General features: G+C 38.4%; 2 protein-coding genes across 7 annotated transcripts in view; one reads left to right on the top strand and one right to left on the bottom strand.

Moving 5' to 3' along the window:
• Nucleotides 1-4,403, top strand: part of ELP4 (elongator acetyltransferase complex subunit 4) — a 253,659-nt gene extending 249,256 nt beyond the window's left edge. Inside the window, exon 10 of the mRNA XM_060176641.1 lies at nt 3,646-4,403. Within this exon, the coding sequence (XP_060032624.1) occupies nt 3,646-3,777 (132 nt within the window). The 3' untranslated portion in view covers nt 3,778-4,403. The remainder of the gene's footprint in view (nt 1-3,645) is intronic.
• Nucleotides 4,404-9,816: 5,413 nt separating this feature from the next.
• Nucleotides 9,817-21,467, bottom strand: part of PAX6 (paired box 6) — a 34,211-nt gene continuing 22,560 nt past the window's right edge. For all 6 annotated transcript variants that reach the window (XM_060176635.1, XM_060176639.1, XM_060176638.1 and 3 more), the window contains 6 exons: nt 20,511-20,669; nt 19,824-19,906; nt 19,438-19,588; nt 19,234-19,349; nt 11,915-12,065; nt 9,817-10,910 (listed from right to left, as the gene is read on the bottom strand). In XM_060176635.1, coding sequence (XP_060032618.1) covers nt 10,825-10,910; nt 11,915-12,065; nt 19,234-19,349; nt 19,438-19,588; nt 19,824-19,906; nt 20,511-20,669 — 746 coding nt within the window. In that variant the 3' untranslated portion in view covers nt 9,817-10,824. The remainder of the gene's footprint in view (nt 10,911-11,914; nt 12,066-19,233; nt 19,350-19,437; nt 19,589-19,823; nt 19,907-20,510; nt 20,670-21,467) is intronic.

The following is a 21,467-nucleotide window of genomic DNA, read 5'->3' as shown; positions in this document are numbered from 1 at the left end:
AACCCATTCATCCTGAAGGATTTCCAGGCATGTCACACATCACATTTAGCTACTTTTGCTAGGAAGGGCTTTCAGCCAACTGGCTCCAACTCACTGCATGGAGAAGCAAAGGGAGAGAAATTTTTAGCAAATAGGTAAGCTCCTATTAAACTGTCTTATGCTGGTTCTGAAAAAAGGGGGGAAGAAAAAAAAAACTACTCTCTTTTCCTCATTCAAAGCATTAGAGCAGTGTGATGCTTTAGCCAAATGTATCTTAAAGGCACATCAGTTTTACCAGTAAACAAATCAACTACATGTTAAAAACAATTCATTATTTAACCCCCAGCTGATCTCTATGAGGTTTTTCCTCGCCCCCTTTCCCCACAGTGGTTTCTGCTTTGCTCTGCTTTCTTGTGGACATAAAGTGTTTTTCACTATGAGAATTAGCTGTATGTTTGTCTTATTTGGACTCACAAAGAAACAAGAAGTATAGATAATCTTCTGTTGGCATGAGAATGTTGTGAATGCCTTGCTTCAAATAGATTCTTAAAATTTGTATACTAGAGTTGACTTTCTAAACAACCTGATCGATCATCTTTTATGATCACCTTTATGAGTTCCTAACCTTAAGTGTTCACACATACGCACATATTTTTATGGTGAGTTTTTCTTTTAAGTTCAGATAACTTTCAGACCTTGCATACATCCTAGTCATACTTCCTTTGCTCATCACCAGCAACAAGATCTTACAGAAACATAAAAACTCAGACATATAATTAAATGTCTCCCTCCTGTGTCCTCACATGAACACTGGTAGAGTTAGCACTACAAAGACATTTGTAACCTCAGACTTTAGAGTTATGCTTTTTTTTTTTTTTTAGATTACTGGGCCTTTTGTTGCTATGTGAAATTCTTTCTAGAATAAACTAAGGAATTAAGAAAGAACTATTTAAAATATATCTATATTTGAACTTTCATCATTCAAGAAATCAGCAATACTTTGTGTTATATGCTCCGTACCAAGGAGACATGAGTAGCACTCTAGGAATATTACTGGATGGACATTACAGCTTTTCTTGACCTTTCTAACAACTTTATTGGTCATTTATCTGTTTAATAGTGTCCTTCATCCTATATATAGTTGCATTAAAAATAAATGCCAGCAAGCTGGAACTGAAGAAGAATATTTTCAGAAATTATTTTTAATGTTTTAAAATATTTTGATCTTTTGCACACAGCTTGTGTTTATATAGCAATAAAAAAGCCCCTTATCAGGAAAGAATTAGCCAGAACATATGCTTGTGGATCACAATATTTTGACCAAACAAATGGTTATCCCCAGAGTTGGGGAGGTAGCTCAGCAAATAGAATGTAAGACGTGGGAGTCGGGCGGTAGCGCAGCGGGCTAAGCGCATGTGGCGCAAAGCGCAAGGACCAGCATAAGGATCCTGGTTCGAGCCCCCAGTTCCCACCTGCAGGAGTGTCGCTTCACAAGCGGTGAAGCAGGTCTGCAGATGTCTCTCTTTCTCTCCCCCTCTCTGTCTTCCTCTCCTCTCTCCATTTCTCTCTGTCCTATCTAACATCGATGATATCAGTAACAACAATAATAAAAAACAACAAGGATAACAAAAGGGAAAATAAATATAAAAAAAAGAATGTAAGACGTGCATGTATGAATCTCTGGCTTAGGGACATGGCACCACATTTGCTAGAGCAATACCCTGGTCAGTCTCTCTCTCTCTCTCTTTCATAAATAAGTTGTTGTTTCTTATATAAAATTTTCTACCCTTTTGTCACCTTTGTATGAACACTGATAGAGTTAGCACTACAAAGATATTTGTAACCTCAGACTTTAGAGTTATGCATTTTTTTTAGATTACTGGGCCTTTCGTTGCTACCTGAAATCCTTTCTAAAACAAACTAAGGTATGAAGAAAGAATTATTTAAAATATATCTATATGTGAACTTTCTTTTTTTTTTTTTTGACACTGGAAGATGACGCTCATTTTTATTCACTTCTAAGGCTCTGCCTTCATCTCCTTTCTTTTTTTTTTTATTTTTTTTATTTTTTTAATTATTTATTTTTTTATTTTATTTTTTTTATTTAAGAAAGGATTAATTAACAAAACCATAGGGTAGGAGGGGTACAACTCCACACAATTCCCACCACCCAATCTCCATATCACACCCCCTCCCCTGATAGCTTTCCCATTCTCTATCCCTCTGGGAGCATGGACCCAGGGTCATTGAGGGTTGCAGAAGGTAGGTCTGGCTTCTGTAATTGCTTCCCTGCTGAACATGGGCGTTGACTGGTCAGTCCATACTCCCAGTCTGCCTCTCTCTTTCCCTAGTAGGGTGGGTCTCTGGGGAAGCTGAGCTCCAGGACATATTGGTGGGGTCTTCAATCCAGGGAAGTCTGGTCGGCATCCTGATGACACCTGGAACCTGGTGACTGAAAAGAGAGTTAACATACAAAGCCAAACAAATTGTTGAGCAATCATGGACCCAAAGCTTGGAAAAGTGGAGAGGAAGTATTAGGGAGGTACTCACTGCAAACTCTAGTGTACTTCTGCTTTCTTACTTTGGTGCCATACTCCGAACTCAGTCAACTTTATATGTGAACTTTTATCATTCAAGAAATCAACAATACTTTGTGTACGCTTTTATCATCTTTTTTCCTCCCATACTGAAAGTTTTCCAAATGAAAGGTTTCAGCTTGGTTGTTTCCACATCGGTTCACCTCTAGAAAACTTTGGCTCTAGAAAACCAGTGGATGGCTGCATCATGCCTTGCCATTAACTTCACTTTGGTTTTTAATTTTTATGAAACAAATCATGTGGACTGGGAGCACCAATAGTTAAAAAATTTGATAAAGGTCCTTTTAAAAACTGAAAAACTCCTTTTGAAGCAGAAATATTTCTAATTAACTACCATGACTGTCTAGTAATTATGGTCTCTTCTACTGAGCCTGCTAAATCAGCCTATATCTGCAGGGAAAAAAAAAAATTAGGATAGGGATAGGTAAATGCTCAGAGCTCTACTGTGATTTTGAAAACATGATCCATTATCATACATAGATATTAGCTTACTGAGGCCCGTGTCAGACCTTATCTGAGTATATGAAAAACATTGACCTTTCAGTTTGTGTTGTCAGTATTTCTATGAAAACTGTAAGTACTTACATAACGCATACACTTAAAAGAGATTCATCAGGTCAGCTTAACAAAGGAGAAGGGTATTCGTGGGAATCCATAATTGCCAAAAAGCCACATTTGATTGAAAAATAGCATTTTGGAGCACTAACAAAAACAAAGTAAAGCCAAAAAACACCCCTGCCCACTACTGTGTGATATTAATGCATTTATTTACCCATTTTCATCTCTAAATAAGAAAAATATCACTACATTTAGGTTTGGATTCTAGAAATGTTCCACAAAGACTTAAACCCCAGTTTCTGCAATGACTATAAATTTTGGTTTAAAATTTAAAAAAAGAATAGAATGTGATTATATTGGGCTTTGGTTTAAAGACTTGTTTTAGTGGATATTTTATATGTAAGACTAAATGCTGGTCAACAGAGCATAATATTGTATTCTGAAGTATGCTGGCAAAAGCAAATTTTAATTTTTTTTCTTTCTTTCCTTCTCCTGAAATCTCCTGCCATAGCGACTGCATTTGCCTCCAGATTTGTCAGACACAGTGAGTCGCTCAAGCAAACAGGATCTGGCAGAATCCGCGAAGCTGCTGGGCCCAGGCTGTGGCATGATGGCCGGAGGCAAGAAGCACCTGGACTTCTAGCGATTCCTCTTTAGTCATTGCATGAAGAATTATATGACACTCTAATTATGATTGCTAATAGCTTATATAAATATTTTTCTTAACAATTTGACCCTCCAATCCTTGAATAACACAGGATTGCAAATTGAGGCCACGATTCATTTTTTAAAACAACTTTTTATATAAAGAAACAGTATAGCAAAAAAAAATTTTGTTTTTAAATTGTCTCTGGGGGGAAAAGATCCCTTTATTTTTAAATAAAATGTCAAAAATTCAAGATACCTTACAGTATTCATCAGAGTATGTGTATTAAGACACTTCATTCATATGATACAGCAGGTAGCAGATAAAAGCATTATGAAATTCAAAATTGTTTTGGAGGGAATATATTTTTATTTCTGAAAAAGTTATTTGCCACCAAAAAATGCTAAGGTTTTTTTCTTAATAAAATACTATTTGATAATAGATGATGACCTAATAAAATGAATTTACATTGATGAAGACAGAATAATACTTGGGGGTCAAGACTCCATAAGGTAGTTAATAAATATAAAGTATTTGAGACTGTTTCCACCACCGCCCTTGGGAGCTGCCCAGTCTATATTCTTTAAAGTGTACTGTCTGTAATAAATCCATCTGTACTTCTACCTTGGCAAAAAAAAAGTTTGTTGCTTACCAAAATCTGTGTGTGTGTGTGTGTGTGTGTGTGTGTGTGTGTGTGTGTGTGTGTGTACGTGCATCTATAGTCTTCAGAAAAGTCACACATTTTTGCATAGAAAAATGTCATGACTTTGCCATCTAAAAAGCGTAGAGTAAGAAGCTGATGGTCTGCTTAGTTACCCTAAAAAACTGAAGTCAGCACTATGAAATTATATCAACAGACATAATTCAGAATAGAAATTCTTTTTACCTTTTTTAAAATTTTATTTATTTTCCCTTTTGTTGTCCTTGTTGTTTTTATTATTGTTGTGGTTATTATTGTTGTCGTTGTTGTTAGGACAGAGAGAAATGGAGAGATGATGGAAGGACAGAGAGGGGGAGAGAAACATAGACACCTGCAGACTTGCTTCACTGCCTGTGAAGCGACTCCCCTGTAGGTGGGGAGCTGGGGGCTCAAACCGGGATCCTCACACCGGTCCTCAGAATAGAAATTTAAACTGACAGCTTAGTTAATGCTAGAAAAATATATATTATTAATGCTCAGAGGGTTTTTTTTAAACAGTATATGTCTGAGACAAAATAGAAAACTAAAGCTATCTCAGATTTCCATTGTTTCAGAAAAATTCTTTGTTAATTATGAACATTGATTGGGTATGTACAATTTTAACCTCTCAAACATGTCTTTGGGGATATGTAGCATACTGAGTCAATTTTCATATAAATTGGTAGGTTTTTGAGTTCCATATTCTTAAAGCTTTTGACAGGTAGTAGACAGAAAAGCAAAAGTTTAAGAGTAACTTGCATATTAAGTAGAGTCTCAATTTTTAAACTGCCATTTAACTAGCATTAAGAGAAACTAAATTTCCAGAATACTTTCTCAAATATATTGGAATATTTTGAAGCAGTTCTAACTAGCATTTTAAGCAGTTTGCTTTTAATATACCACAAATTATACTTTATTTGTTCTTGACAACATTGTAGAAAACAAAGACTTGGTTTTTTTAACTGTCTAACCAATATGATGAATGTCAGTCACTTGAAAAAAAAAACCCACTGTAGCATAAACACATACTGTATACAGCTTTTATTCAGAATTAGAATAATTGAATCAATGACAGTGATTTGCCAGGATGTCAAATCTCTCCATCATATCCTGTCACTACCAGTTTATTTTTTGTGATCAGAATCAAAAAGACAACTATTTTGTCACCCGCTATTTCATTAGTACTAAAAATCAGGTTTCTTCTATTTTTTTTTAGAATGTCTGGTTTATTTTTTTCACTTCTTTTAATTCTAAAGACACAGATTCTTTCCCCATCTTCTTTTCAAAATAAAGTTTCAGAATTGATCTGTCAGTTAAAATTAAAGGGCTTTTATATTAAGTAAAGGTGCTTTTAAAATTTAAAGCAACTTCAAAAACTCAATTTAGTCCATAGATAATAAATAATGTGTGGATATTCTACAAAAGCTTTGCTATATCCTTTGAAAGTATTATGGACAATATTTTTATCATGTTATTCTCTTAATAACTCTAACCTTTTCTCTTGCCATGTTGTGATATATTTTCTACAAACACACAACAGAACAATTACATAGCATTTGACTCTGAACAGGAAATGTGAGGGCATCAGATATGTAAATTGCTTGTCAGAAATACTTAGTAGGTCATTGATTTACCACCCTGGCTACCACATATATAAAATTAACAGCCAATTACCAGACAATATATGCTTTGCAAATAGAGAAATACTATAAAATTTGAATGTGCATATTTGAACCTTTATTTTAAATATAAAAGAAATTTTCAAACTCAGTAAAAGTGCATTTTGACCAGTAAGAGTACCTTGGCTTTCCAGAAATCACATCCAAGCAAGCGCTTTGCTATTCTGATTCACTAGGCAGACTTTGTAAAAGCAAACTACTGGAGAGGAATGTTATCTTTTTGCTATTCTTTGATATGATTCCACTTCTTCTAAAAATGTTTATCTTCCTTTTGAAGATACTATTTGTCATATACCAACTGCTTGCTACATAAAAGCATAATCTTCAATAATGCTACTGTAGGTTTACATACTAGTTTGATACCTTCTGAAATATGAATTCTGGTAACAGTTTTGTTTTGTTTTTTTCCCCAATTAGCAACTTGTCTCAAAGATATCAGTACTCAAGAACAATGTCAAACATAGTATTTGAAATGTCCTCATATCTTTTAAATATTTGGAAACTTCAAAACTGCATGATTTTCATTTCTTATGCTATATTTGCCTTTCTCTAACATGGGGTAAATATTTTCACTATAGTTCTGTTCTCAGGTGCTGGGATTCTAAGACCTTCAGAATGTCTCTTTAGTACTCACCAAAAGATGTCTACTTTTCTCTCCCCCCCCCCTTTTTTTTTTTATCTCTACCTCCAGTGTGGACAGACACTAACAAAATAACATTACTTCCAAAGGAAGCAGCACTCTGTAACCAATTCTGTCTGTCCATGTCAAAGAATCAGATACACAAATATACAAAAATGAAGCAGGTAAGGTAGGGCTATTCACTAGTTTAAACCCATTATGAATTTCATTTCTAATGCATAGTTTCACTTTTCTCTGAAGATAATTACCACCGACACCATTTATTTTAAGCAATACTAAGCCTGAGCAGTTAAGTCATTCAGAACCAAGACCAAAATATATGTGTCTTATTCTTTAGAAATGGAAGAGGAAAAATATGTGTTTGACATTAGTAAGCCAAACATCATAAAGAAGGAAGGAAAAAAAAAAACTTTATCTTGTTAAGGCGCAGAACAAACAGAAATAAACAGAATATAGACATCATACTGAGATGACAAGTATTCACAGAATAAAGATGAATCTTAATACTACCTGTGAGTGAATCTGAGGAAACCTAGCTATGATTTTTCCTTAAGTAGGAAACATTATTATGAAGATAAGTAATATCATTGAAGCATTAAGAGACACCCTTCAGTGGTAGTGGTGGTTGGGTGGGAGTATTCTGGAAATTTACTGTAGTAAAAAAGTAATTTTTGTTTAGGATGATTTAAATACATCTTAAACATTCAGCTCTGGGAGTCAGGCGGTAGCGCAGTAGGTAGCAAAGCACAAGGATCCCGGTTCGAGCCCCCAGCTCCCCACCTGCAGGGGAGTCGCTTCACAAGTGGTGAAGCAAGTCTGCAGGTGTCTATCTTTTTCTCCCCTTCTCTGTCTTCCCCTCCTCTCTCCATTTCTCTCTGTCCTATCCAACAACAACATCAATAACAACAATAATAGCTATAACAAAAAAAAAGCAAGGGAAACAAAAGGGAAAATAAATATTTTAAAAATATTTAAAAAAAAAAACACATTCCGCTCTAATTCTGTTATCTGGTCTAAATTAACCAAATTTAGACAGAAATAGCAGGGTGTTCATTTTGCGATTCTACTGAAGACATCACAGATAGGTGGTCACCATCTTGAGGGTAACATCAAGCATCCCTGTGGAGTTCCCACTGATAAATATATAAACATATCAGTAAATAAATAAACAAAAATAAATTATTGCAGCAATGAGTAAAAGGCCACCTCCCAGGCACAGCTTCCACATGGTGCCTGCCATGCTCCCCCCACCCCACCCCCAACTCCAGAGAGCGTGACACTGTTCAAAAGGGCAATTTATCTCTCTAAGGTGAAGGCAGAAGACAAGGCAGCCGTTCTGTCCTCCTGGACCAGGGAGGGGGCTTCTGCAGCTGAGCAGCCACTTCTTCGGACTAAACCAAACTGTTCCCAGGAGATCATGCTGCTCAATGGACACAGAGACGTGCCCACATGCACACATACAGGTCACCCCTGTTCCCACAGCATTCCCCCTCTTACTCCCAGCTCCTGCACCCATGGTGCCACACTCTCCTAAGTCTGTGTTTCCACATGACAGAGCCACAGGCCAAGACTGGCTGTCTGACCCTGACCCAAATCGCAGCCAATTGAAAGTCACCCCTTCTCTCAGGGAAGAAGCTAGCTGGCCAGGAGCTGCAGCACACAGTCACACATAACCCTTCTGACTGCTCCCTGGGCACATGTCCCTCAGGGGATGAAAGGAGCAAAATGTCAGGAGGTAGAAATATCTGGGCAACTGTACCAGCAATGCTTAAGTGTGCACACTCCACTGCAGAAGTGTACAAAGGTGCTTTGGCTGGCATCCAATAAAACAATATGCACACATTAAAAAAACTGCGTTCTTGCTCAGAAGGTGTCTCTAAATATGTAGTAACCCTGGTGGAATAAAAATTTTAATATGTAACATCAGTTCACAAGCAAACCCATTAACCAGAAAATAATAGTGGTTGACCTAGAAATGTTATAATTCCAGTAGTTTCTGTATTTCTGATCATTTGTCTCTGGGGATTAAAAACAAAACAAAGAACAGAGTACAATTCAATGAAGTGTGTCTTTGTCCCCAGAGGTTTTTGCCTGTGCAGGCATTTAATTTAGACTGTCAGAACCCTGGGTCTTTGGCTAAAGTTTGCAAGAAAAAAAAAATTATCAATATTGACTTACATGTTGCACAGAACCGGCAGAAATAAAAGTGTGAGGCAGAGCTTTTTCACCCAACAAAGGCTTTTTTTTCCCCATCCTTTGCTTGAGCCCAAGCACTCCTGCCCTGCATGCCGCCACTTTAAACATGATCAGATCTGTGCTTCATTGCAAATAACAACTGACCAACAATGGGCCCTGCTTCATAGATTTGGGAATGTTTGGCTTAAGCTGCCAATGACTGAAGGCCTTTAACTCCCACTGGCCAGTCATACTCTGCTTTGTTGTTGTCTGTTGATGTGTCTGTGCTCATTATTCCTTGACATGCAACATCCCCCCCTCTACCCTCCAACCATCCACAACCACACAGAAAGCGAGATTCAAATGGGAACAGCTGTAGTGGTTCAATGGGAAATGATGCCTCTTGTGCAAAGGGGAGGGAGACAGAAAAGGGAGAGGGCCTATTTGAGAAAGGCAACAGCTTTCAGAGGATCTTGTATAAGAAACCTACTTTTGAATATACTTCAGTGAAATCATTGTTGAAATGGGCTGACAATAGAAATCTGCCCAGATTGAAAATGCCACTTCTAATTCAAGACAATTCCCAGTAATAGTTTGTTACATTTCCAAATTATTTCTAGACTTTGAGCTTTTGGATTAAATGACTAGCTGTGTAATGTTATTTTGTATATATGTGGTGGGTATAAATGAGAATAGATCTATACAGAGATTTAAGATAATTTTTCCCTAACACACTCCTGAATGTTCTTTATATAAATTAGTTCTTTAAGGACCATCAGGGCTTAAAATAGAGTATGTATGAAAATAAGCACTGGTTTAGAATACAAATCTAATATGAAAACAAAATTTGTAACACCACACTATGAAGTTAAAAAGAAAATAGTATAATAAAGGAAATACAAAGGCTTTGGCATGGTTTTTACAATCAACAATGGTTAATTTTGATATGTAGTTGTGAACAACTTCAAAACACTTAAGTTTAAAACTCTTGCAAGCACTTTTAATTGATTAGGAGTGAATTCTAGATGCACAAAATGATTGGACTGTGAACAGTAATACAACTATCTCTAAGAACAATTAACTTCTGGTCAAAAAAAGAAATGTATGATTGTATGAAAATGTGTATAAAACATTTATAGAGTATTCTTGTCAAATATAAATGAAATTAACTTTATTATAGAAATCATTCTGAGGATTTCTAGGGAAGACAAATACTTACATTTTGACATAAAACAAATTGGATTATATCGAAGACACACTCTACCTTTTAGCTATCAACTTTTTTCTTCCTTGAATTTATATCTTACCCTTTTTTTTTTTTGTACATAAACTTCATCTGTTAACAACCTTTGGAAAACCAACAGATATTTCTTACATAAATCTAGTGCATGTTGTTCCTGGTTTAATTATATGCAAAGGAATGATACAAACTTGGAGCATCAGTCCATAAACTATGAACAGATGGGTAGAAGTATTCGATATATCTTGATAAAACTCTTAAATTTATGACAAAGCTTGTTGATCATGGTTTCCTATTTTTTTAACAACGTCATGACCAATATAGTTCAAACATCCATTCAGTCTACATTGTTCTTTTTCATTATAACATACAAATGCCCATTTACAAATAATACACCAAAATGAATAAAAGTTTGGATACCAAAATGAAGATTTGTTCCAACTGATATCGTGCCTTCTGCATACGAAGGTCCTTGTTTCAAGTCCATTCCCCAGTTGTACAATACAGGACACAATTGCAGAACTGAAGTGCTTCTAATAGCCATTTTTTCCTTCCTTCCTGAAATGCCCAACTGCTGTGTCCACAGAGTCACTGACCGAAATAATACATTATTTCCTTTCTGGAATATTTTTTACTGTAATCGTGGCCAATATTGAGACATATCAGGTTCACTTCCAGGAACTTGAACTGGAACTGACACACCAGGGGAAATGAGTCCTAGAAGTAGATAAAAGAAATAGCCATGTAGATACTTCCTTTGAAAAACAAGCATGGATTGTGAATTTGTAAGTTTTAAAACATCTGAATTACTTTCTAGCAATTTAACTTTTTTATATTTATTTATTTATTTATTTATTTTCCCTTTTGTTGTCCTTGGTTTTTTATTATTGTTGTTGTTGTTATTGATATCATCATTGTTAGATAGGACAGAGAGAAATGTAGAGAGGAGGGGAAAACAGAGAGGGGGCGAGAAAGATAGACACCTGCAGACCTGCTTCACCACCTGTGAAGCGACTCCTCTGCAGGTGGGGAGCTGGGGGCTCAAACCAGGATCCTTACGCTGGTCCTTGCACTTTGTGCCACATGCACTTAACCTGCTGCGCTACCACCCGACTCCCTCTAGCAATTTAACTTTGTTTTTAAAAGTATTTCACTATTTATAGCAGAAGTAGCACCTTCAGAAACCAGATTACTTACACATCTTACTGAATCCCAAGCCCCTCCATCCAAAAGAAAAAAACTCTCCATTTGTTTATATATTTGAAATTTCAACATTAAAACTGTCTCTGGAAAACCCATGTGGTACTTATTCAGTTGCAATGAAAGTTACAAAGAGGCAAAGAGGATAAGAGATTGTCCAAAAAGCATCCCACCCTCACCCCATGTAGCTCAGGTGGTCTTTATTGTTGAGCTTTGGTTAATAATCCTTCTTTATAAAACATAGTCTCAGACCTTGTCTTTACATAGGACTTTTGTGACTAAATTTGGGAAATAGAGCTTTGCTTTCTGTCTATATTGGTATCAAGTTGCTAACTACTTTGACTTTTTTTTTTTTTTTTTTAGTTTTCCCCAGAAAAACAGGTAACAAAGAGTTAACACCGTCATACAAGGCCAGGAAGTTCTTTGAGTTTGAGGTAAACTTTGTGTGAAGAGACATCATCACTTGACAAAAGAAACTGTCCTGGCCATTTGTGTGTAGCCTGTGGAGAGCAGCAGCTCACCTGTGGAAGTGGTGCCCGAGGTGCCCATTGGCTGACTGTTCATGTGTGTCTGCATATGTGGGGGTGTATAGGTATCGTAACTCCGTCCATTCACAGAAGGGCTGGTGGGCAGCATGCAGGAATATGAGGAGGTCTGGCTGGGGACTGGGGGCTAGAAAGAAAGACAAACCTCTGGTTACTGAGAAAAACATCATACAGTTACATCCCTAGGCTTTCTCCCATTCCTCCGTCTTCCACATCCTAGAGCTCTGCATGTAAAGTATTGGAACTCCATGTGCTAATTATCGGTAAGTCTAGGCCTCTGGCCAGTTCTTCCATAACCAGTGCTAGAGTAAAGTTTATGTACCAAGTTTGTAAAATACCGTTAAGTTGGGAGTAGGAAGAAGAGAGAATTATAATGAATGATGGTGAGTGCTTAAAAATTAAAATCAGGGGTGGGGAGATAGCATAATGATTATGCAAAAGGACTTTCATGCCTACGGCATCAAAAGTCCCAGGTTCAGTCCCCAGCACCACCATAAGCTAGAGCTGAAGCTTGCTTTAGTGAAATAAAAAATTATGGGACCGGGTGATGATGGCTCACCTGATTGAGCACACATATCACCAAATACAAGGACCTGGGTTCAAACCCCTGCTTCCTGTGGGGGTGGGGGTAGGGGTAGGAGTGGTGGAGGGGATGCTTCATATGCAGTGAAGCAGGTCTGCAGGTGTCTCTTTACCTCTCTCTATGCACTGCCACTTTCAATTTCTCCTTGTCTCTGTCCTATCAAATTAAAAAGGAAAAAAAAAGGCCACTAGAAGAGGTAGACTCCTTGTATAGGCAATGATAATACTTGTAGCAATAAAAAACTTAAATTTAGGGAGTCAGGTGGTAGCGCAATGGGTTAAGTGCACATGGTGCGAAGTGCAAGGACCTGCATAAGGGTCCCAGTTGGAGCCCCCAGCTCCCCACCTTATAAAGCAGGGGAGTTGCTTCATAAGCAGTGAAGCAGGAGTCGGGCTGTAGCGCAGTGGGTTAAGCACAGGTGGCGCAAAGTGCAAAGACCAGCATAAGGACCCCGGTTTGAGCCCTGGCTCCCCACCTGCAAGGGAGTCACTTCACAGGCGGTGAAGCAGGTCTGCAGGTGTCTATCTTTCTGTCTCCATCCTCTCTCCATTTCTCTCTGTCCTATCTAACAACAATGACAACAATAAGAACTACAACAATAAAACAACAAGGGCAACAGAAGGGAAAAAATAAATAATAAGTATTAAAAAGAAAATTATTTAAAAAATAATAAGCAGTGAAGCAGGTCTGCAGGTGTCTATCTTTTTCTCCCCCTCTCTATCTTCCCGTCCTCTCTCCATTTCTCTGTGTCCTATCCAACAACAAGGACAATAACTACAACAATAAAAAAACAACAAGGGCAACAAAAGGGAATAAATAAATCTTTTTTAAAAAACTTAAATTTAATTTAACATAATTTAATTTAATAATAGTGGCCTGGAAGGTGGCTCAATACAATGTATACTTTGAAGATATGAGGTTCCACATTTGTACCCCCACATTGAATATGATTAAATGGTCTCTTCTCTCTCTTTCTCCCTCATAAACAAAGTTTTAAAATAAATACTGTCTTATAAGTTCAAAAGACAACTTTGTAGTTGATGCTATCCATAAAATTAATAGAATTTTTGTCCACATTCATCTCGGACTTCTGCTGAAGAAGAGAAACTGTAGCATGGGGGTTGGGTGGTGACACACTTGGTTAAGCGCACATATTACCAAGCTTAAGGACCCAGGTTTGAGCCCCCACATCCCCCACACCTATAAGGAGTCCACTTAATGAGTGATGAAGCAGGTCTTCAGGTGTCTGTCTTTCTCTCCTTCTATTTCCCCGTCCTCTCTCAATTTCTCTCTTGTCGGCATTAAACCAGCTCGCCCTGCTCCATGTTGCATTGCTGATAGTATGCCCTATTTACATAATCATTGTTTTGCCTGATCTATCTTCTTTCTACCTCGAGACCCACCCTACCTGCAGGGTATATTAATCCCACCAGTTAAGACCATCGCACAGTTGCTAAGGATGCTTCCACCTTCTCAGCATGCCTTTTGCCTCTCTCCACCCCCTTTCCTAGCCATCTCTGTTCCAACTTGCCACTTCCGGTTTTTACCCTTTAAAACCCGCTTCTGTTCCTGGTTTCTTCCTCTCTTCCTCACTCTCTCTCTTCCTCTTCTCTTTTTTCTCTCCTGCATCCTGACCTAGAGAAGGTGTGGTGTTCAGAGCAGGAGGTGGCCATTGCAGTTTGGCACCACGTGGCCTAATCTGCTGTGCTGACACCTGACTCTAGGGCTCCCGCATCAATAAAGAATTGTATTACGACACCGCCACGAATTCTTGGTCTCTCGCACATAAAGCTAGCCCAGCATTCAAGGGAGAAAAAGAACCGCAGTGCCTTCATAAAACACAAGGCTGCAGAAAGACAAGCAGCTGTACACTTATCTAGGGGCTGAGCGGGTTAGGCCCCACATTGGGCGCCAGAATGCCAGGATAGCTTCACATGCTGAGTCTTCAAAATGTTGACTCTCTCAAAAGCCTAGACCAGGGAGAACAGAAGCAACTGGTGGCACAGCTATATACAAGATGTTGGGTATTATACAGCAAATCATAACAAAGGGACTTTTCAAAGTTAACCCAATTACCAAATAATGTGATGATAACAATAACTATCCACTGTCTTCTTGAACACTAAGACAGCAGGAACCTCACATTTCCACTATAGAGCCTATAGTTCCCCCAGTCCTGGAACCTTAGGGTGGGGCGCACTTTCCTACATGCTTCTCTCAGTTCATACCAAATAATATTGCATCTGCCGATCACAACCTAATCAACACAAGTGCCACCTCAGCATACTTCATTTCACTTCAGACTGTGTCCAGAGACTTCAGGTGTGGAATGACAACCCTTCAACTTCATTACTCAGGTGAGACCTTTCCTTTCATAGTATTTTCTAATTCCAGGTGGTTCACTTCCTAACAAAGTGCCAAAACCTTGATATAGACCAGGTCCCCTAAGATACAGCATATGTTCACACATATCCATAAACTAGGGCAAAATATATACCTGAAGGCAAAAGTACACAATAGTCTGCAGTGAGTACCCCCCAACACTTCATCTGCACTATTCCAGCCTTTAGGTCCATAATCATTCAACAATTTGTTTGGCTTTGTATGTTAACTCTCTTTTCAGCCACCAGGTTCCAGAAGCTAGCAGGATGCCAACCAGACTTCCCTGGACAGACAACCCCACCAGTGTGTCCTGAAGCTCCACTTCCCCAGAGCCCCACCCTACTAGGGAAAGAGAGAAGCAGACTGGGAGTATGGATCAACCAGTCAACACCCATGTTCAGCGGGGAAGCAATTATAGAAACCAGACCTTCCACCTTCTGCAACCCATAATGACCTTGGGTCCATACTCCCAGAGGGATAAAGAATAGGAAAGCTATCAGGGGAGGGGATGGGATATAGACATCTGGTGGTGGGAATTTTGTAGAGTTGTACCCCTCCTATCACACAGTTTTGTTAATGTCTCCTTTTTAAAATAAATGAATAAATAAATTTTTTAAAAAATGAGTAAGTGGCCCCTAGGAAGCAATGGAATATGCCGGCACTGAGCCCCAGCGATAACCTTGTTGGCTATCAAAATAATAAATAAATAAAAGAATCTGTAGCACCAGAATTCCATTAAAACACACCCTTGCTCTTACAAAGCCAAGTTGTTTAAGAATCTATTGATCACACTGCTCCCCCAAAATCTGGTATCTTGAAGTCTAGAGCAGAGAACCGAAGAAGGGATTCCTTGAAAAGTTTGGTGAAGAATATGAACCTCTTATGGTTAACCTCATGGGATTAAAACTCTTTTGGGGAGTTGGATGGTAGCACAACAGGTGAAGGGCAGGTGGTGCAAAGTGTACGGACCGGCATCAGGATACCAGTTCAATTCCCGGCTCCCTACCTGCAGCGGAGTAGCTTTACAAGCGGTGAAGCAAGTCTGCTGGTGTTTATCTTTCTCTCCCCCTCTCTGTCTTCCCCTCCTCTCTCTGTTTCTCTCTGTCCTACCCAAAAAAGACACCAATAACTACAACAATAAAACAACAAGAGCAACAAAAACGAATAAATAAATATTAACAAAAAAATTTCTTTAAAGAGGATGATCAGTAATGATGGAAGGTTAAAGTGTCTGTAAATACCCAGCCACAGTCTGAGAATTAACAGCAACTTGCTGATAAAACCCAAACTCCAATCTAGATTTTATAAAAGTGTGCTGCTACCCTTTAGGTACATGGAAACTTATTGTAGAAGAGATAAAGCTAGGAGTCAGGAGGTAGCTCAGCGGGTTAAGCACAGGTAGCAAAGTGCAAGGACCAGCGTTAAGGATCTTGGTAAGAGCCCCCGGCTCCCCACCTGTAGGGGAGTTGCTTCACAGGCGGTGAAGCAGGTCTGCAGGTGTCTATCTTTCTCTCCCCCTCTCTGTTTTCCCCTCCTCTCTCCATTTCTCTCTGTCCTATCCAACAACAACAATATCAATAACAACAATAATAACTATACCAATAAAAAAGGTCAACAAAAGGGAATATTTTTTTTAAAAAAAAGAAAAGACAAAGCTTTCTCTTAGCTGAGTTTAAAAAAAAGGGGGGGTAGGGGAGGCTGAATGGTACTTTACCTGGTTTAGTACATATGTTACAATGCGCAAAAACCCAGGTTCAAGCCCCCACTCCCCACCTGCAGAAGGAATGCCTCATGAAAGGTGAAACAGTGCTATAGAGGTGTGTGTGTGTGTGTGTGTGTGTGTCCCTCTCTATCACTCCCTTCCTTCTCAGTTTCTCTCTGTCCTACCAAATAAATGTTTAAAAGAGTACACAGGACCCTTCATGAGCTCTGATGGGTCAGCAAGCTGGGGATGAAATAGTAAAAGTACAATGTCAGAAGCAGCTAAGTGATAGTACTTAACTACTCTGCTCTGAAAGTGTAGAAATTTTTACTAGTCTAAGATCCATATTCTCAGAGAGATGACACATTAGATAAGGTTTAGAGGAGGACTCCCACCTCTGTAAAATGGCTAAAGAGTTTGTTCAACAGTTGAATTAATGTACAGACATAACAGTCCCCCACATAGTCACTGACTCCAAAATTCAAAGAATAATTTCCTATGAATACTAAAAGCAGTTATTTGTCTTTCATGTGTTAGGATTTTATGCATTTTAAATTACAGACATTTTTATTTTTTTTAAATCAGCATCTAAAATATGTAGACCACCGCTCTATGAGACAGCCTAACAGAACAGCAACATTCATATGATTATTTTCTCATATACCTATTTTGTTATTTTCACAGAAACCTAGATGTTGCTACAATCTACAAAACTGAATAAGAAACTCAGTGGCCTTATTAAAGTCTCAGGATGACTACTGGCATTAGATTCGGAGAAGCAGCAGCCCTTGAGGGCTCTGCAAGAATTTCAGTTTGAATTTGTTTCTAATTCCCAATACCACTTCCTCTAGGCAACCTGACTTCTAAACAGTTCTAAGGCAGTAGTAACAGCACAAACTAATGGAACCCATTAATCTATATACACTATAAAAATAAAAATGAACAGGTAACTGCAGGTAACTGCAGGTGAGGAGAGACAGTATAATAGTTACGCAAAAGACTTTCATGTCTGAGGCAACAGAGGTCCTAGGTTCAGTCCCTTATACCACCAAAAAACAGAGTTGAGCAAGTGGTATGGTTTAAAAAAAAGAACACTAATAATAATAAATAAAAATAAGCAGGTGACTGATTCTTCTGAGGTTACTTATCTAGTTGCTCCAATATTAGCCTGAAGACTGTGAAATACTTTTTATTTCACTATTAACTTGATCAGAAGTATAGCAAAAGATGAGCAAGTAGAGAATAAACCATCTGTGTGGTTCCATAACTGCTTCCATCAAGGGCTCATGTTAGCCATCTCCCACTGTCTGAGCACCTCAACTGTTGTACAAATAGGAGACTTGACAAAGTCATTGCAGAAGACCTACCACAAGAACAGCTTTTTCCCACGAAATATTCATGAGGCTCCAAAATTCTAATACAACCCATCTGCCTTCTATAGTTTCCTATATATCATATAGGATCAATTTGGGTCTAACATATGAAGAAGCTGATAAGGATTAGGGGACAGAATTGAGAGTAGGGGCAGATTATTATGCCAAGTAAATAGCAGCAGCACTTCCTGGCACCTAGGGAGTGCCACAAACTGAACACGTAGATCTTGACAAAGACTCTAGATTTCCAACAAAGACAGTCTATTCCCTTTTTTGTGAGGTGTAGAAAAAAAATAATAAACTAGCTGGCTTTTAGATAACATAATGGTTATGCAAAAAGACTTCATGCCAGACACCCCAAGGTTCCAGTTATGATAGGCACCACCATAAGCAAGAGCTAAACAGTGCTCTAGTTCGATTGAAAAATAAGAAATAAAAAATGGGGGACTCGGTGATGGTGCACCCAGTTGAGTGCACATGTTACCATGTACAAGGATCTGGGTTCAAAACCCTGCTCCCCACCTGTGGGGGCAGGGAGGTTTCACAAGCCATGAAGCAGGTGTCTCTCTTCCTAACTACCCCCTCCTTTCAGTTCCTCTCTAATCAATTGAATAAAAGGAAAAATATAAGTAAAATAGCCACCAGGATCAATGGATTTGTGGTGGAGGTACTGAGTCCCAGAAATATCCCTAGTAACAAATAATAATATATAAATAAAATTAAAAATAGCATTGCCTCTATATGAAGCCTATTCTTTTATGTAAATCTCATTTTTGATCCTTATTTATTTTTCTCACTAGTTTCTCACATGTACTCCACAGAACATCCAAAATGCACACACAGATTACGTATTTATCAATATGAGTGCATTAATGTAAACCCAGATTTTATGTATACTAATCCCCCTATTGTCTAATGTGTAGCAATATTTCTGAACACTAGGTACAAGTTTCAGTTACCCACAGCATACCTCTTCCCTATCTAATATTATCAAGCTACCATTCTCTATGAGCAAAAGATAGATTAACTTGAACGTCATTCAGTCTGGTTGTTCGTTCGTTTGTTTTTGAAGAAAAATGAGTCAATCAACTAGAAGGCTGGACTGTTTTTATCTCAGACTTGACTGGTCAAGCCAATCACAGTGGTTTATAATGACACCCACGGGTGAAAACAGAGCAGTGAGGGCCCCCATCTACCCTAATTTCTTCTTCTTGGGCATCCATCCACTAGGCAGGCCACTGGCAACCCCACTTACTTGCATAGGCAAGTTATTAGCCATGGTGAAGCTGGGCATGGGCGGCAGAGCACTGTATGTGTTTGTGAGGGCTGTGTCTGTTCGTCCCAACATGGAGCCAGAGGTGAAGGAGGATACTGCAGAGAGATAGCCATGGTGAAAAACAGAGTCTCAGGACAAATGGGTTTAAATACAGTCACTAGTAAAATTAATATTTCAAATTACCAGGTGTGGTGGGTTGTGGGATGGGCTGGTAGACACTGGTGCTGAAACTACTGCTGATAGGGATATGACTAGGTGTATTGCTGGCCTGTCTTCTCTGATTTCTCAGTTTTTCTTCTCTTCTCCATTTGGCCCTTCGATTAGAAAACCATACCTGGAAATCAGTTGGAACAGGTTAGCCCTGTGCCTAGTCCCAGTCCAGCCCAGCCCAGCCCCAAACCTGGCATATCTGCTGCCCTCCCCCTCATCCCAGAGGCAGCAAAGTATTTAGCAAACTGAACCTGTTACTTTTTACACAAATAACCGGTGTTTCTTAGAAGCACCTTTATCTCTAGAAAAAGGCAAATGGCATGAAGGACAATGTATGAAACCCCAAGGTCCCTGCATACCTGTATTCTTGCTTCAGGTAGATCTATTTTGGCTGCTAGTCTTTCTCGGGCAAACACATCTGGATAATGGGTTCTCTCAAACTCTGAAAGAGTAAGTTGAGTTTTCTCTGTGTGCTAGAACTGCACAAAATCTTGTCAGCCCGGTCCTATATTAAGCTGGTCCCCACCTCCCCACTCCTGTCACTTCCATCAATTCCCTTTACAATGATGGTGGAAAAGGACCTAGGATTAGGGAGAGAGTATCTTGCAGATATCTATCATAGGGAGATGAGAAGTTGTACCCAGGTGTCACAACTACATTGCAAACCATTATCCCCAATAAAGTGATTAAAAAAAATTTTTTTGAATGCTGCTGCTAACTACTAACATTGACTAAACTTGGAAGAACTGTCTCACCACAACAAAATTAGATTTTCTTTGGAATGACATTCAAGGATCTTTCATGACCTGAATTAGCCAAATCATCATTTTTCCTTATAAGAAATCAGACTTTTGGTCTTTGAATTACTGGTACATGAAAACAAGAAAGAAAACACACACCGGCTGAAAAGATGTCCAGAAAGAAAGAAAAAAAGAAAACCTTTTCAGTCTTCTATGCAAAGGGCCCTGGCTAAATTTAGCTCTTTGTACTGAAGATGTGGCATTTACTTTGATTTACTGTGTATCTACTTTGAAAAACCTCATCACCTTTCTCCAGGGCTTCAATTTGCTCTTGGGTAAAGGATGTTCTATTTCTTTGCAGCTTCCGCTTCAGCTGAAGTCGCATTTGGGCCTCATCTGAATCTTCTCCATTGGAACTGATAGAGTTGGTATTCTCTCCCCCTCCTTCCTGTTGCTGGCAGCCATCTGGAACAAAAAGAATAGGACAGTAAGAGAAATTTGGAATAACCCAGAGCTTCAAAAGAGGGCCTGTTATAGTAATAAACTTCAAAAATAGTGTATTCTGACAATCTCACAAAAACATTCCCAAAGTAACTGTCAGCTTTCTTTCAATAAAATACATTGGTGACATATGTTAGTTACCTGACTGCCATTTTACTCGTTTTTATCAAGTGTCTGTATAATACAGACACTAAGTGGTATTTCTTTGAATGACAAAATAGGCACTGAAATTTCCAACTGAAATAATCTTTCATCGCTATCCCTGATTCCCACCCCACCCCAATACCTCACCCGATTCTCTTTACCTACAGAATTGATTTACCTATGGCTGTGTTGGGAAAATAGAAGAGTGATGTTCAAGATTTCAGCTGATCTATAATCAGTAATTCCTATCTAATCAATTAAGGTGTTGATAGGTTTGTAGAAAATGCTATTAAGAAACCAAACCAAGCTTGTAATCTTTTTAAAAAAATATTTATCTAGTTTTTATTTGAATTCTGCACAGTCAATTTCATTTTAAAGGTTGTGAATTTAGAAGTGCTTGCATTGTTCTGCAGTTTTATTCAACTATTGTTTGAGTGCGCTTTGCCTTGACACCTATTACGAGCACAGCTGTAATTATATCATCACCAAGAACAGGCTATAATTGCTGAAAATGGAATTTTATATTTAGATAAAAGGACTGTCCATTCTTTGTAATGTGTTGCACCAGAGAAAAGTAAGATTTCTTTTAAATTTTTAACGTGTAATTTAAAAAAAAAA

Source organism: Erinaceus europaeus, chromosome 17, assembly GCF_950295315.1.
Source record: "Erinaceus europaeus chromosome 17, mEriEur2.1, whole genome shotgun sequence".
Taxonomy (NCBI): domain Eukaryota; kingdom Metazoa; phylum Chordata; class Mammalia; order Eulipotyphla; family Erinaceidae; genus Erinaceus; species Erinaceus europaeus.
Note: the sequence above shows the minus strand (reverse complement) of the source record. Positions and strands in the feature narration are given on the sequence as shown.